At 47.6% G+C, this 14,742-nt stretch overlaps 1 protein-coding gene across 1 annotated transcript in view; it reads right to left on the reverse strand.

Annotated features, from left to right (window-relative positions):
* Positions 1–14,742, reverse strand: part of stag3 (STAG3 cohesin complex component) — a 127,847-nt gene that overhangs the window by 72,016 nt on the left and 41,089 nt on the right. Inside the window, exons 16-19 of the mRNA XM_078428188.1 lie at positions 12,509–12,623; positions 8,869–8,986; positions 2,041–2,144; positions 840–932 (exon numbers count right to left, since the gene is read on the reverse strand). Coding sequence (XP_078284314.1) covers positions 840–932; positions 2,041–2,144; positions 8,869–8,986; positions 12,509–12,623 — 430 coding nt within the window. The remainder of the gene's footprint in view (positions 1–839; positions 933–2,040; positions 2,145–8,868; positions 8,987–12,508; positions 12,624–14,742) is intronic.

Below are 14,742 nucleotides of genomic sequence, written 5' to 3' on the forward strand. Positions count from 1 at the left end.
GTGGTGAATCTGTGGAATTCTTTGCCGCAGACAGTAGTGAAGGCGAGTGCATCGAGTAGTTTTTGTAAAATGTGGCGATCGATAGGTTCTTGATGAGGAAAGACGACAAAGATTGTGGGGAGTAGGCAGAAGACAGAGGTCGAGGGGGGAAACAAGATCAGCCAGGATTGAATGGCAGAGCAGACACGATGGGCTGAACAATAGACAATAGGTGCAGGAGGAGGCCATTCGGCCCTTCGAGCCAGCACCACCATTCAATGTGATCATGGCTGATCAAAAAGTACCCCGTTCCTGCCTTCTCCCCATACCCCCTGACTCTGCTATCCTTAAGAGCTCTATCTAGCTCTCTCTTGAATGCATTCAGAGAATTGGCCTCCACTGCCTTCTGAGGCAGTGAATTCCACAGATTCACAACTCTCTGACTGAAAACGTTTCTCCTCATCTCCGTTCTAAATGGCCTACCCCTTATTCTGAAACTGTGGCCCCTGGTTCTGGACTCCCCCAGGAACATGTTTCCTGCCTCTAACGTGTCCAACCCCTTAATAATCTATGTTTCAATAAGATCCCCTCTCATCCTTCTAAATTCCAGTGTATACAAGCCTAGTAGCTCCAGTCTTTCAACATATGATAGGTCCTGCCATTCCGGGAATTAACCTAGTAAACCTACGCTGCACGCCCTCAATAGCAAGAATATCCTTCCTCAAATTTGGAGACCAAAACTGCACACAGTACTCCAGGTGCAGTCTCACTAGAACAGACTAATTGTGCAGTGTTATGAATGTTGCTGACCCACCCGGCCCTGCCCACTCTGGTCCACCAGCTCAACGCCATGTCCCCACCTTGGCCAGCAGCTGTGGGATGATGACAATTAGATGCTCGGTCAGTCTTGCTCGGTCATCCATCTGCAGCTTCTTCTCCTTCGCAGTCAGCAACTGAAACAAGTCCAAGACATGAGAACTTAAAGCATTTAGTCAGGAGAGTACACCCGATCAATCTTGTGCTGGGACCTCAAGCCTGGTCGCCTCAGTTGGCATCACGATAAACCTCACCTTCAGCTCGTAGAAACAAGGATCTGCAGATGCTGCTTTACAAAGAAAAAATAAGGTGCTGGAGTAAGTCAGCGGGTCAGGCAGCTTCTCTGGAGGTGACATTTTGGGTCTAGACAATAGACAATAGGTGCAGGAGTAGGCCATTCAGCCCTTCGAGCCAGCACCGCCATTCAATGCGATCATGGCTGATCACTCTCAAGCAGTACCCCGTTCCTGCCTTCTCCCCATACCCCCTCACTCCGCTATCCTTAAGAGCTCCATCCAGCTCTCTCTTGAAAGCATCCAACGAACTGGCCTCCACTGCTTTCTGAGGCAGAGAATTCCACACCTTCACCACTCTCTGACTGAAATAGTTCTTCCTCATCTCCATTCTAAATGGCCTACCCCTTATTCTTAAACTGTGGCCCCTTGTTCTGGACTCCCCCAACATTGGGAACATGTTTCCTGCCTCTAATGTGTCCAATCCCCTAATTATCTTATATGTTTCAATAAGATCCCCCCTCATCTTTCTAAATTCCAGTGTATACAAGCCTAATTGCTCCAGCCTTTCAACATACGACAGTCCCGCCATTCCGGGAATTAACCTAGTGAACCTACGCTGCACGCCCTCAATTGCAAGAATATCCTTCCTCAAGGACCCTTCTTCAGACTGATTGCGTTTTCCTTACCAACAATCAAATTCAAGGCAATCTCCTCTCTGCCCGATTATCCAGATCAGAAAACTCATAAACGTCACTAACCAGCATAACGTTCTCAAGAAACAAAAAAGACACAAAGTGCTGGAGTATCTCTGGAGTGGGCCAGGCAGCATCTCGGGAGAACGTGGATGGGCGATGTTTCGGGTCTGGACCCTCAGAGTCAGAGAGTGATACAGTGTGGAAACAGGCCCTTTGGTGCAACTCGCCCACACCGCCTCGTCACTGTGCCTCGCCCGTCCCACATGGACCCAGATCTGCCATGGGCCTGGGTTACCCTCTGGCCCCAGACTCACCTTCTTTCCAGAGAGCCTGCCAATGGGCGGGTGGACCTCCACAGCCTGGCGCATTGAGCAAACCATCAGCTCAATCAGAGCACTCTCCTCTTGATCAGTGAGACCTGGAAAACAAGCAAAAGGTCACGTCAACTCATCGCAGCCACTTCAGCCTTGCATCCAATTCTGGGCCCCCGACTGTTCATAGTCATAGAGTGATAGAGTGCGGAAACAGGCCCTTTGGCCCAACTTGCCCACATCGGCAAACATGTTCCACCTGCCTTCGTTTGGTCCATATCCCTCCAAACATGTCAGATACATGTACCTTTCTAACTGTTTCTTAAACATTGGGATAGTCCCAGCCTCAACTACCTCCTCTGGCACCGTGTTCCATACACCCACCACCCTCTGTGTGGAACAGTTACCCCTCAGATTCCTATTAAATCTTTTCTCCTTCACCTTGAACCTATCACCTCATAGGAGCAGAATTAGGCCACTTGGCCCATCGAGTCTACTCCGCCATTGAATCATGGCTGATCTGTCTCTCCCTCTCAACTCCATTCTCCTGCCTTCCCTCCATAACCCCTGACACCCGTACTAATCAAGAACCTGTCAATCTCTGCCGTAATAATATTCATTGACTTGGCCTCCACAGCCTTCTGTGGCAATGCATTCCACAGATTCACCACCCTCTGACTAAAGAAGCCATTCCATCTTCCTGTCCCCCTCAACCCCATTCTCCTCCACAGGAAAGATGCAAGTTTACGAACAGTTATCCCAGGAAGAGGGACTTTACATGTGTGGGTAGAGTGGTGAAATGCAGCTTTCTTTGAATAGTTATAAAGGAAGCAGAAAGGGATTTAACATTTTAGCATGGTGCAGTGGCACAGCTGGTAGAGCTCTTAAGTAAGATTTGGAATCTCCATACATAGAAAATAGGTGCAGGAGGAGGCCATTTGGCCCTTCGAGCAGGCACCACCATTCATTGTGATCACGGCTGATCATCCACAATCAGTAACCCATGCCTGCCTTCTCCCCATATCCCTTGATTCCGCTAGCCCCCAGAGCTTTATCTAACTCTCTTTTAAATCCATCCAGTGAATTGGCCTCCACTGCCCTCTGTGGCAGAGAATTCCACAAATTTACAACTCTCTGGTTGAAAACGTTTTTTCTCACCTCAGTTTTAAATGGCCTCCCCTTTATTCTTAGACTGTGTGGCCCCTGGTTCTGGACACCCCCAACATTGGGAACATTATTCCTTCATCGAGCTTGTCCAGTCCTTTCATAATTTTATACGTCTGTAAGATCCCCTCTCATCCGTCCAAACTCCAGTGAATACAAGCCCATTCGCTGCTGGACAACGACAAGTCAACATCGCTGCTGGACGACTCCCACCCCATGCATGACACTGTCACTGCACTGAGTAGCTCCTTCAGTGACAGACTCTTTCACCCCAAGTGCTTGAAGGAGAGATATAGGAGGTCCTTCCTTCCCGCTGCTGTGAGACAGCACAACCAGCACTGCTCCCAGCAGACGAGTCATCAATAATCTTTTATTTATAATGAATGATCTCTTGCTCTCTTGCTATCCACTTTGCTGCTGTAACACTGTAAATTTCCCCGGTGTGGGACGAATAAAGGAATATATTATTATTCTTTCCAATGTTTCCTCATACCTATTTACTCCTGTACTCAAATCCTCTCGCTATGAAGGCGAACATGCCAGTGGCTTTCTTCACTGCCTGCTGTACCTGCATGCTTCCTTTCAGTGACTGGTGTACAAGCACACCCAGGTCTTGTTGCACTTCCCCTTTACCCAATCTGCCTCCTTGCTTTTGCCGCCAAAGTGGATAACATCACATTTATCTACATTATACTTCATCAGCCATGCATCTGCCCACTCACCCAACCTGTCCAAGTCACCCTGCAACCTCCTAACATCCTCTTTGCAGTTCACACTGCCACCCGGCTTTGTGTCATCTGCAAACTTGCTAGTGTTACTTCTAATTCTATCGTCCAAATCATTCGTATATATTGTAAACAGTTGTGGCCTCAGCACCGAGCCTTGCGGCACTCCACTCACCACTGCCTGCCATTCTGAAAAGGACGCCTTTATTCCAACTCTTTGCTTCCTGTCTGCCAACCAGTTCTCTATCCATGTGAATACAGGTTCCATTCCACAACGTAACCATTCCGAAGAACAATCTCCCAATTTCAGTTCAAATCTTTAGTCCCCACAGCAACCCAGCAGTGCCCACCTTCCACCCACATTCCCTCCTCTGGCTTCACAATTCATAACTTTTCTACCCTTAATTCACACCTTCAATCTCTGGCCTAGGTCTTATCTTCTGTCTATCTAAATCATCCCCCCACCCCTCACCTGCATCTACTCATTACCTGGATAGAAGGAATGGGTGACGTTTCGGGTCAAGACCCTTCTTCAGCTGGAGGGTCAGAGGAGAGCTAGACACATAGGTAAGGAAGTGTAAGGTGTGAGAACGAGACCTCAAAGGGGATGCAGATCAAGGACCATGAATATTCGCCGGCCAGTCTGACTGCCCCCTTGATTAAATTGTATCTGTATGCTCCGTTGTCACCTTCCCCCAGCTAACCATGATCTATGCTACATTTTCCTTGAACCTCAGCCCCTTTAATGTCTCGTTCTCACACCTTGCACTTCCTTATCTCTGGGCCTCCCTCCTCCGACTCAGTCTGAAGGGTCTTGACCCGAAACATCACCCATTCCTTCTCTCCAGAGGTGTTGCCTGTCCGCCGAGTTGCTCCAGCATTTTCTGTCTATCTTCGGTGTAAATCAGCATCTGCAGTTCCTTCCTCCAGTTACCCATTACCTGCCAGGTGTTGTCCTGCCACTCCTCTCTTCCAGCTTTCTTCTCTCCCCCCCCACCACAATCAGTCTGAAGGGGTCCAGACCCAAAACATAACCTATCCGTGTTCTCCAGAGATGCCGCCTGTCCCGCTGAGTTACTCCAGCAGTTTGTGTCTATCTTTGATATAAACCAGCATCTGCAGTTCTATTTCTACCGAAATGTCACCTATCCGTGTTCCCCAGATCCGCTGAGCTACTCCAGCAAGTGTGTCTATCTCAGTCAATTATTACGCAGTCAGCCTACTCTGTTATTAGTGCAGCCATCGACAACAGCTCAATCAGCAACACAAACTTGGCAGTAGTGCTCTCATTTGAGGGGGGCACAATAGTGCAGCGGGTAGTGCTGCTGCCTCACAATGCCCGGAGCATGGTTTTGATCCTGACCTTGAGTGCTGTCCGTGTGGAGTTTGCACATTCTCCCCGTGACTGCCTGGGTTTCTTCCAGTTTCCCCACGCACCCCAAAGACCTGCGGTTTGTAGATTAATTGGCTTTGTAGAATTGCCCCTCGTTTGTAAGGAGTGGATGCAAAAGTTGTATACCATAACTAGAGTGAACAGGTGAACAATGGTTCGCATGGACTCGGTGGGCTGAAGAGCCAGTAAGCAATATTCCAGGTGCAACCTCGCCAACACCTTGTATAATTGCAACAAAACCTCCCTATTTTTAAACTCCCAACTCCTCGACAGTGAAGGACAAAATGCTGTTGGCTTTGTAGGACCTGCTTGCTAGTTGTGGTTCATATAGTAGAACACCTTGTGTAGGAAGGAACTGCAGATGCTGGTTTATACTGAAGATGGACACAAAATGTTGGAGTAACGCAGCGGCTCATGCAGCATCTCTGGAGAGAAGGAATAGAAGGGTGTCGACCCGAAACGCCACCCTTTCCTTCTCTCCGGAGATGCTGCCAGACCCGCAGAGTTACTCCAGCACTTTGTGTCTTTCTTTGTCTCTTCTGTCATGCACACCCCAGCTTAGTGGAGCACTGAGCAACCCTGCTGCACCATTTTAAACTGAGAATAAGAAATGATGGGTCCCTTAAATGTGTATATTTTAATGCTAGGAGCATTGTAAGAAAGGTGGATGAGCTTAGAGCCTGGATTGACATTTGGAAGTATGATGTTGTGGCGATCAGTGAAACATGGTTGCAGGAGGGTTGCGATTGGCAATTAAATATTCCAGGATTTCATTGTTTCAGATGTGATAGAATCGGAGGGGCAAGAGGTGGGGGTGTTGCATTGCTTGTCAGGGAGGATATCACAGCAGTGCTTTGGCAGGACAGACTAGAAGGCTCGATTAGGGAGGCTGTTTGGGTGGAACTCAGAAATGAGAAAGGTTTAGCAACACTTATAGGGGTGTATTATAGACCGCCAAATAGGGAACGAGAATTGGAAGAGCAAATATGTAAGGAGATAGCAGATATTAGTAGTAAGCACAGAGTGGTGATTGTGGGTGATTTCAATTTTCCGTATATAGACTGGGAATCGCATTCTGTTAAAGGGCTGGATGGTTTGGAGTTTGTAAAATGTGTGCAGGATAGTTTTTTGCAGCAATACGTAGAGGTGCCTACCAGAGAAGGGGCAGTGTTGGACCTCTTGTTTAGGAAATGAGATGGGTCAGGTGACGGAGGTATGTGTTGAGGAGCACTTTGGGTCTAGTGATCACAATGCCATTAGTTTTAATATCATTATGGAGAAGATCAAATTTGGACCAAGGGTTGAGATTTTGGATTGGAGAAAGGCTAATTTTGAGGAGATGAGAAAGGATTTAAAAGGAGTGAAATGGAAATTTTTGTTTTATGAAAAGGATATAATAGAGAAATGGAGGATATTTAAAGGTGAAATTTTGAGAGTACAGAGTCTTTATGTCCCTGTTCGATGGAAAGGAAAGAATAATAATTTGAAAGAGCCGTGGTTTTCCAGGGAAATTGGACACTTGGTTTGGAAAAAGAGGGAGATATAAGCGGCAGGGAGTAAATGAGGTTCTTGAGGAATATAAAGAATGTAAAAGGAATCTTAAGAAGGAAATTAGAAAAGCGAAAAAAAGATATGAGGCTGCTTTGGCAAGTAATGTAAAAGTAAACCCCAAGGGGTTCTACAGATATGTCAATAGCAAAAGGATAGTGAGGGATAAAATTGGTCCATTAGAGAGTCAGAGTGGACAGCTATGTGCTGAGCCGGAAGAAATGGGGGAGATATTAAACAATTTCTTTTCTTCGGTATTTACCGAGGAGAAGGATATTGAATTATGTGAGGTAAGCGAAACAAGTAGAGTAGTGATGGAAATTAGGAGGATTAAAGAAGAGGAGGTACGGACACTTTTGAAAAATATAAAAGTGGATAAGTCTCCAGGTCCTGATAGGATATTCCCAAGGACATTGAGGGAAGTTAGTGCAGAAATAGCAGGGGCTATGACGGAAATATTTCAAACGTCATTAGAAACGGGGATGGTGCCGGAAGATTGGCGCATTGCGCATGTTGTGCCTTTGTTTAAAAAAGGTTCTAAAAGTAAACCTAGCAATTATAGACCTATTAGTTTGACGTCTGTGGTGGGAAAATTAATGGAAAAGATACTTAGGGACAATATATATAATTATTTGGATAATCAAGGCCTGATTAGAAATAGTCAACATGGATTTGTGCCTGGAAGGTCATGTTTGACTAATCTTCTTGAATTTTTTGAAGAGGTTACCAGGGAAATTGATAAGGGCAAGGCTGTGGATGTTGTCTATATGGACTTCAGTAAGGCATTTGACAAGGTTCCACATGGAAGGTTGATTAAGAAGGTTAAATCATTGGGTATTAATAGTGAGGTTGCAAGATGGATTCAACAATGGCTGAATGGGAGATACCAGAGGGTAACGGTTGACAATTGTATGTCAGGTTGGAGGCCAGTGTCTAGTGGAGTACCCCAAGGATCTGTGTTGGGTCCACTGTTGTTTGTCATTTACATTAATGATCTGGATGATGGTGTGGCAAATTGGATTAGTAAATATGCAGATGATACTAAGATAGGTGGAGTAGTTGATAGTGAGGTAGATTTTCAAAGTCTACAGAGAGACTTGGGCCTTTTGGAAGGGTGGGCTGAAAGATGGCAGATGGAGTTTAATGCTGATAAGTGTGAGGTGCTGCATTTTGGTAGGACAAATCAAAATAGGACGTACAGGGTAAATGGTAGGGAATTGAGGAATGCAGTGGAACAGAGGGATCTGGGAATAACTGTGCATTGTTCCCTGAAGGTGGAATCTCATGTGGATAGGGTGGTGAAGAAGGCGTTTGGTATGCTTGCCTTTATAAATCAGAGAAGTTGGGATGTAATGTTAAAATTGTACAGGGCATTGGTGAGGCCGAATCTGGAGTATGGTGTGCAGTTCTGGTCGCCAAATTATAGGAAGGATACAGGAGGGTACAGAGGAGATTTACTAGAATTTACTAGAATGTTGCCTGGGTTTCAGCACTTAGGCTACAGAGAGAGGTTGAACAGGTTGGGTCTTTATTCTTTGGAGCGTAGAAGGTTGAGGGGGGACTTGATAGAGGTTTTTAAAATTTTGAGAGGGACGGACAGAGTTGACGTGGGTAGGCTTTTCCCTTTGAGAGTGGGGAAGATTCCAACAAGGGGACATAGCTTCAGAATTGAGGGACAAAGGTTTAGGGGTAACATGAGGGGGAACTTCTTTACTCAGAGGGTGGTGGCTGTATGGAATGGGCTTCCGGTGGAAGTGGTGGAGGCTGGCTCGATTTTATTATTTAAGAGTAAATTGGATAAGTATATGGATAGGAGGGGATTAGAGGGTTATGGTCTGAGTGCAGGTAGATGAGACTAGGTCAGGGAGAATGGTCGGCGTGGACTGGTAGGGCCGGACAGGCCTGTTTCCATGCTGTAGTTGTTATATGTGTTATATGTTATATGTTATTGCATTCGCGCCGCAGCTCCTACACATGCAGCGGCCGCAGCTGCGAGCTCACCCTCTTCATCGTCTCCAATCTCTTCCAGCAGCAACTCGGTCATCCCCTCCCAGTCTTTCAGCACCGAGCCAGCGTGGTTCCAAAGACTATCCACCAGGTAGGCACAGTGCTCGTGGAGCTGAGGAGAGAAACAGATAAACCATGATCAGCAAAGAGGGAAATCAATCTCCTCACTGAGGAAGAAAGGTTTGACATGAAATTTGATCCCCCCCCCATCGCAAAATCTATTCCGAGGAAACAATAACCTCACCTGAATCAGGAGATTTTGTCTAAATTTTAACCAGTTACAAATTCGTATCTGCTTTAGATACTGACTAGTGGTACAGCGTGGAAACAGGCCAACTTGCCCACACCAACCAACATGACCCAACCACACTAGTCCCACACCTGTCTGCATTCAGCCCATACGGTTTCTCGAATACTCTGGTGCATCTACCCTATTTATTCTTCCCATGATATTATCCACCTCAACAAGATCATCCCTCAGAGCTAGAGCCTCGAACAAAGAGGGACATAGTGTGGGGGGGGGGGGGGGGGAAGACCACCTGGGACATAGTTGGGGGGGGGGGGAACAAGGAGGTACCAACGGGATGCTAATGAGCACCTTTGTAACTTTGCAACGCTAAATACGTGGACTCTTTGTGTACGGTGTGTATCGTATGCAAATAAACAAAGAATTTCACTGTACACGCAACAATAAAGTGTTATTGATTGATTGATTGATTGCCTGCACATCCCTGTACCCATCTAAAAGCCTCTTAAAACATCACAAACACTTTGTCCCTGTTGTCAGTGGAGAGACAAAACATACGAAAGAGGTGATAAATCAGAGAGAGTGAATGTTGGAGCCAATTACGCTTAGATTAGTTACTGTCATTATACTATGGCCATGTTTAATATTTCTAGTTTTTGTCTATTTTGCATGCTTGTGGGTGTGATTTAAGAAAATAACTGCAGATGCTGGTACAAATCAAAGGTATTTATTTCACAAAATGCTGGAGTAACTCACCAGGTCAGGCAGCATCTCGGGAGAGAAGGAATGGGTGACGTTTCGGGTCGAAACCCTTCTTCAGACTGATGTCAGGGGGGCGGGATAAAGGAAGGATATAGGTGGAGACAGGAAGATAGAGGGATATCTGGGAAGGGGGAGGGGAAGAGAGGGACAGAGGAACTATCTAAAGTTGGAGAAGTCAATGTTCATACCGCTGGGCTGCAAGCTGCCCAAGCGAAATATGAGGTGCTGTTCCTCCAATTTCCGGTGGGCCTCACTATGGCACTGGAGGAGGCCCATGACAGAAAGGTTAGACTGGGAGTGGGAGTTGAAGTGCTCAGCCACCAGGAAATCAGGTTGGTTAAGGCGGACTGAGCGAAGGTGTTGAGCGAAGCCTGCGTTTGGTTTCGCCGATGTAAAGAAGTTGACATCTAGAGCAGCGGATACAATAGATGAGGTTGGAGGAGGTGCAGGTGAATCTCTGTCTCACCTGGAAAGACTGTTTGGGTCCTTGGATGGAGTTGATGGGGGGGGGGGGGGGGGGTGTGGGTGTGATTTGATACGTAATGGGGAGTGTCTACATCTGAGGGGGCTAGCGTAGCCAGAGAGATTGGGGGTCAGTTTAGTCTCGGAGGATGGGAGAAAATACAGTTTTTTACCATGACCACACGGTATTGTTTGAAGAAGAAACAGTTGATCAGAACGAAAAGCTATGAATGACTCTGTTGATTTGTGCTACTTTAATAACGACCAATTAATCAAGAGACGGCGTTTAGAAGATTCGTGTTTTTGTTAACTCAGAGTGCGGTGTGGCAGTCGAAGTTGGACTTTGAGAAGGTATAGAAACTGCCATTATAATGAGGAAACCAATACTGATGTCACAACGTGACTGGCTGTGGCTTAGCTGGCAAGCAGTAAAGCCCTGGCGTCTCCTCCCGAAGTTTCAGGAGTTTTTAAAGCCCAAATCCTTTAACAGCATCGTCAATGACTACTTGAATCATTAGATGTGCAATGGTAAATAAGTTCGTTGGAATCCCATCACTGGGTGTCTTATATGGGTGAACTGAAGACAACAGGGCGGCACGGTAGCGCAGCGGTAGAGTTGCTGCTTTACAGCGAATGCAGCGCCGGAGACTCAGGTTCGATCCTGACTACGGGTGCTGCACTGTAAGGAGTTTGTACATTCTCCCCGTGACCTGCGTGGGTTTTCTCCGAGATCTTCGGTTTCCTCCCACACTCCAAAGACGTACAGGTATGTAGGTTAATTGGCTGGGTAAATGTAAAAATTGTCCCTAGTGGGTGTAGGATAGTGTTAATGTACGGGGATCACTGGGCGGCACGGACTTGGAGGGCCGAAAAGGCCTGTTTCCGGCTGTATATATATGATATGATATGATATGAACAGCCAGGTGGCGCAGCGGTAGAGTTGCTGCCTTACAGCCAATGCAGCACCGGAGACCCGGGTTCCATCCCGACTACGGGCGCTGTCCTCCAAATTTGAGGAAGGATATTCTTGCTATTGAGGGCGTGCAGCGTAGGTTCACCAGGTTAATTCCCGGAATGGCGGGACTGTCATATGTTGAAAGACTGGAGCGACTAGGCTTGTATACACTGGAATTTAGAAGGATGAGAGGATATCTTATCGAAACGCATAAGATTATTAAGGGGTTGGACACGTTAGAGGCAGGAAACATGTTCCCAATGTTGGGGGAGTCCAGAACCGGGGGCCACAGTTTAAGAATAGGGGGTAGGCCATTTAGAACAGAGATGAGGAAAAACTTTTTCAGTCAGAGAGTTGTGAATCTGTGGAATTCTCTGCCTCAGAAGGCAGTGGAGGCCAATTCTCTGAATGCATTCAAGAGAGAGCTAGATAGAGCTCTTAAGGATAGCGGTGTCAGGGGGTATGGGGAGAAGGCAGGAACGGGGTACTGATTGGGAATGATCAGCCATGATCACATTGAATGGCGGTGCTGGCTCAAAGGGCCGATTGGCCTCCTCCTGCACCTATTGTCTATTGTCCATCCTATCTCCCTCACACCCAAGTCTATCTCCATCGCCCATGCGTTCCATTTCCCCGCACATTAACCGCTCACCCGCATCTCCCTCATCTCCTCACACCCCCACTCCCGCCCTGTCTCCAGCCGGGCGGCACAGAGGAACGAGTTGCTGCCTCACAGCGCCAGAGACCCAAGTTCCATCCTGACCACGGGGGCACATTCTTCCTGTGCCCACGTGAGTTTCCTCCGGGTGCTCTGGTCTCCACCCACATTCCAAAGGCATGCAGGTTTGTACGCTAATTGGCTTAGTTACAAAATGGTAAGTTGTCCCGAGTGTGTTAGGACACTGTCTGTGTTCTTTGATTGCGAGTCGGTGCGGTCTCAGTGGGCCGAATGGCCTGTTTCTGCGCCTATTGTCGGTACGGAGTTTGTACGTTCTCCCCGTGACCTGCGTGGGTTTTCTCCGAGATCTTCGGTTTCCTCCCACACTCCAAAGACATACAGGTATGTAGGTTAATCGGCTTTGTAAATGTAAAAATTGTCCCTGGTGTGTGTAGGATGGTGTTAGTGTGCGGGGATCGCTGGTCGGCGCGGACTCGGTGGGCCAAAGGGCCTGCTTCCGCGCTGTACCTCTAAACAAAACTAAACACACCTCACTTTCCAAGAAAAACGCAAGCAGCAGCTTAATGAATTCTCCGTTTGCACTCCGTCTGCCTCGCTCTTTGGCTGTTGTCTCCTCAAGGGTTGCATCGTAATGCCTCCGCAGCCTGAAACACAGAGTGAGATCTCATTACAGGTCTGAGCCGAGAGGATGTGCATTCAGAGAGGCTAAGGTTCATACAGCATTAGACACCTCACCAACAAGAGTCTGAAGAAGGGTCTCGACCCCAAACGTCACCTATTCCTTCTCTCCAGAGATGCTGCCTGACCCGCTGAGTTACCCCACCCAGCTTTTTGTGTCTATCACGAACAAGAGTTTGCAGTGGAATTCCCTGTCGCAGACCACTGTGGAGAAGGGTGTGATGGACTGGGAGACTGGCACTAGATTCTCATGCCCCCAAACGTCAATACAGCACAAGACAATTCATCACCACCAAAAGTCAGCTCAGTACCAGGAATTCACTGTCCCAGACCAGAGTGGAGAAGTGTGAGAAAGACCAAAGAACTTCAAGAAGCACAGAATCTCTGTCCCAGAGTAGGGGAATCAAGAACAAGACAACATAGGTTTAAGGTGAGGGAGGGAGGGGGGGAAGAGATTTAATAGGAAACCGAGGAGTAACTTTTTCACACAGAGGGTGGCGGGTGTATGGAATGAGCTGCCGGAGGTGGTAGATGAGGCAGGTAGTCTCGCAACGTTTTAAAAACATTTATACAGGTGCATGGATAGGAGGTTTAGAGGGATATGGGCCAAATGGGACTAGTGTAGATGGGACTTTTTGGCCGATGTGAGCAAGATGGGCCGAAGGGCCTGTTTCCACACTGCAAAACTCTATAACTCTAAGATATCTAGATGTACCGAGTCTCTTGCCCAGAGTAGGGGAATCAAGAACCAGAGGACATAGGATTAAGGCGAGGGAGGAACGATTTAATAGGACCGCAAATAGTATAAGAAAATAACTGCAGACTGCAGATGTACAAATCAAAGGTATTTATTCACAAAATGCTGGAGTAACTCAGCAGGTCAGGCAGCAACCAGAACGAGCTGCCTGACCTGCTGAGTTAGTCCAGCATTTTGTGAATAAATAGCTGAGATAAATGGTAAATAACATTTGGATAGGTACATGGATAGGAGGTTTGGAGGGATATGGGCCAAACGCGGGCAGATGGGACTGGTGTAGATGGGACATGTTGGCCGGTGTGGGCAAGTTGGGCTGAAGGGCCTGTTCCACGTCTCCATGATTGGCACAGCACGTTTCTCATGCCCTTCTCCAGCGAGCTAAGGCACAAACAGCAGTTGCTCACGCTCCCTCTGCCAATTTGTATTTTGCATTAACTCAATCATTGTGCCGGAGGTTGTTGCAGGATCAGTGAAACCTCACCTCCTTCAATTGATCCCACGGCCCTTTACGGGACCCATTTGGAATGGGCATGGGTAGAGCTGACTGTGGAAGGCAGTGGGAGCGGGATCAATTGGGCAGTGGGATCAATTGAAGGAGGTGAGGTTTCACTGATCCTGCTGTGGAAGGCAACAAAGTCACGACCCATCTGTTGCTCCAAAGTGTCGTCTGAAAAGCAGTCACTGAACAGGACAATACCCACCCATCACTTGCCAGGCTCTGCCCCGCACCACCTCCCCTTTCCAGCTCTCTTCCTCCCCATTTCCGTCACTCTGAAGGGGCGGGGGAAGAGGTCCCAACCTGAAACATCGTCTGTATTTTCTCTCCACAGATGCTGCCTGACCCACTGAGTTCTGCAAGCACTGCTTGTTGTTTTGGAAGACTGATGGCCAAACATTCCACACCATATCTCCAGCAATAAACCCAAGGAAAAGTAGCATACGAGTCGTGCTGTCACTGACTATCCCCCGTGGCGGCAAAGTAGCACAGCGGCCTCACGGTACCCGGCACCCGGGTTCCATCCCGACCTTGAGTGCTGTTCACGTGGAATTACACGTTTTTCCCTGTGACTGTGTGGGTTTCCTCCGGGTGCTCTGGACTCCTCCCACAACCCAGACATACGGGTTTGCAGGTTTATTGGCCTCTGTTAATTGCTGCTATTGTGCAGAGTGGATGAGAAATTAGGATAACATAGAACTAATGTGAGCGGGCAGTGTAACAGTCGGCATGGATTTTTGTTCCGTTTAGTTTAGAGACACAGCGTGGAAACAGGCCCTACGACCCACCGAGTCCACGCTGAAACAGCGATCCCAGCACACCAACACTATCC

This window comes from Rhinoraja longicauda, chromosome 34 (assembly GCF_053455715.1).
Source record: "Rhinoraja longicauda isolate Sanriku21f chromosome 34, sRhiLon1.1, whole genome shotgun sequence".
Classification (NCBI taxonomy): Eukaryota; Metazoa; Chordata; class Chondrichthyes; order Rajiformes; family Arhynchobatidae; genus Rhinoraja; species Rhinoraja longicauda.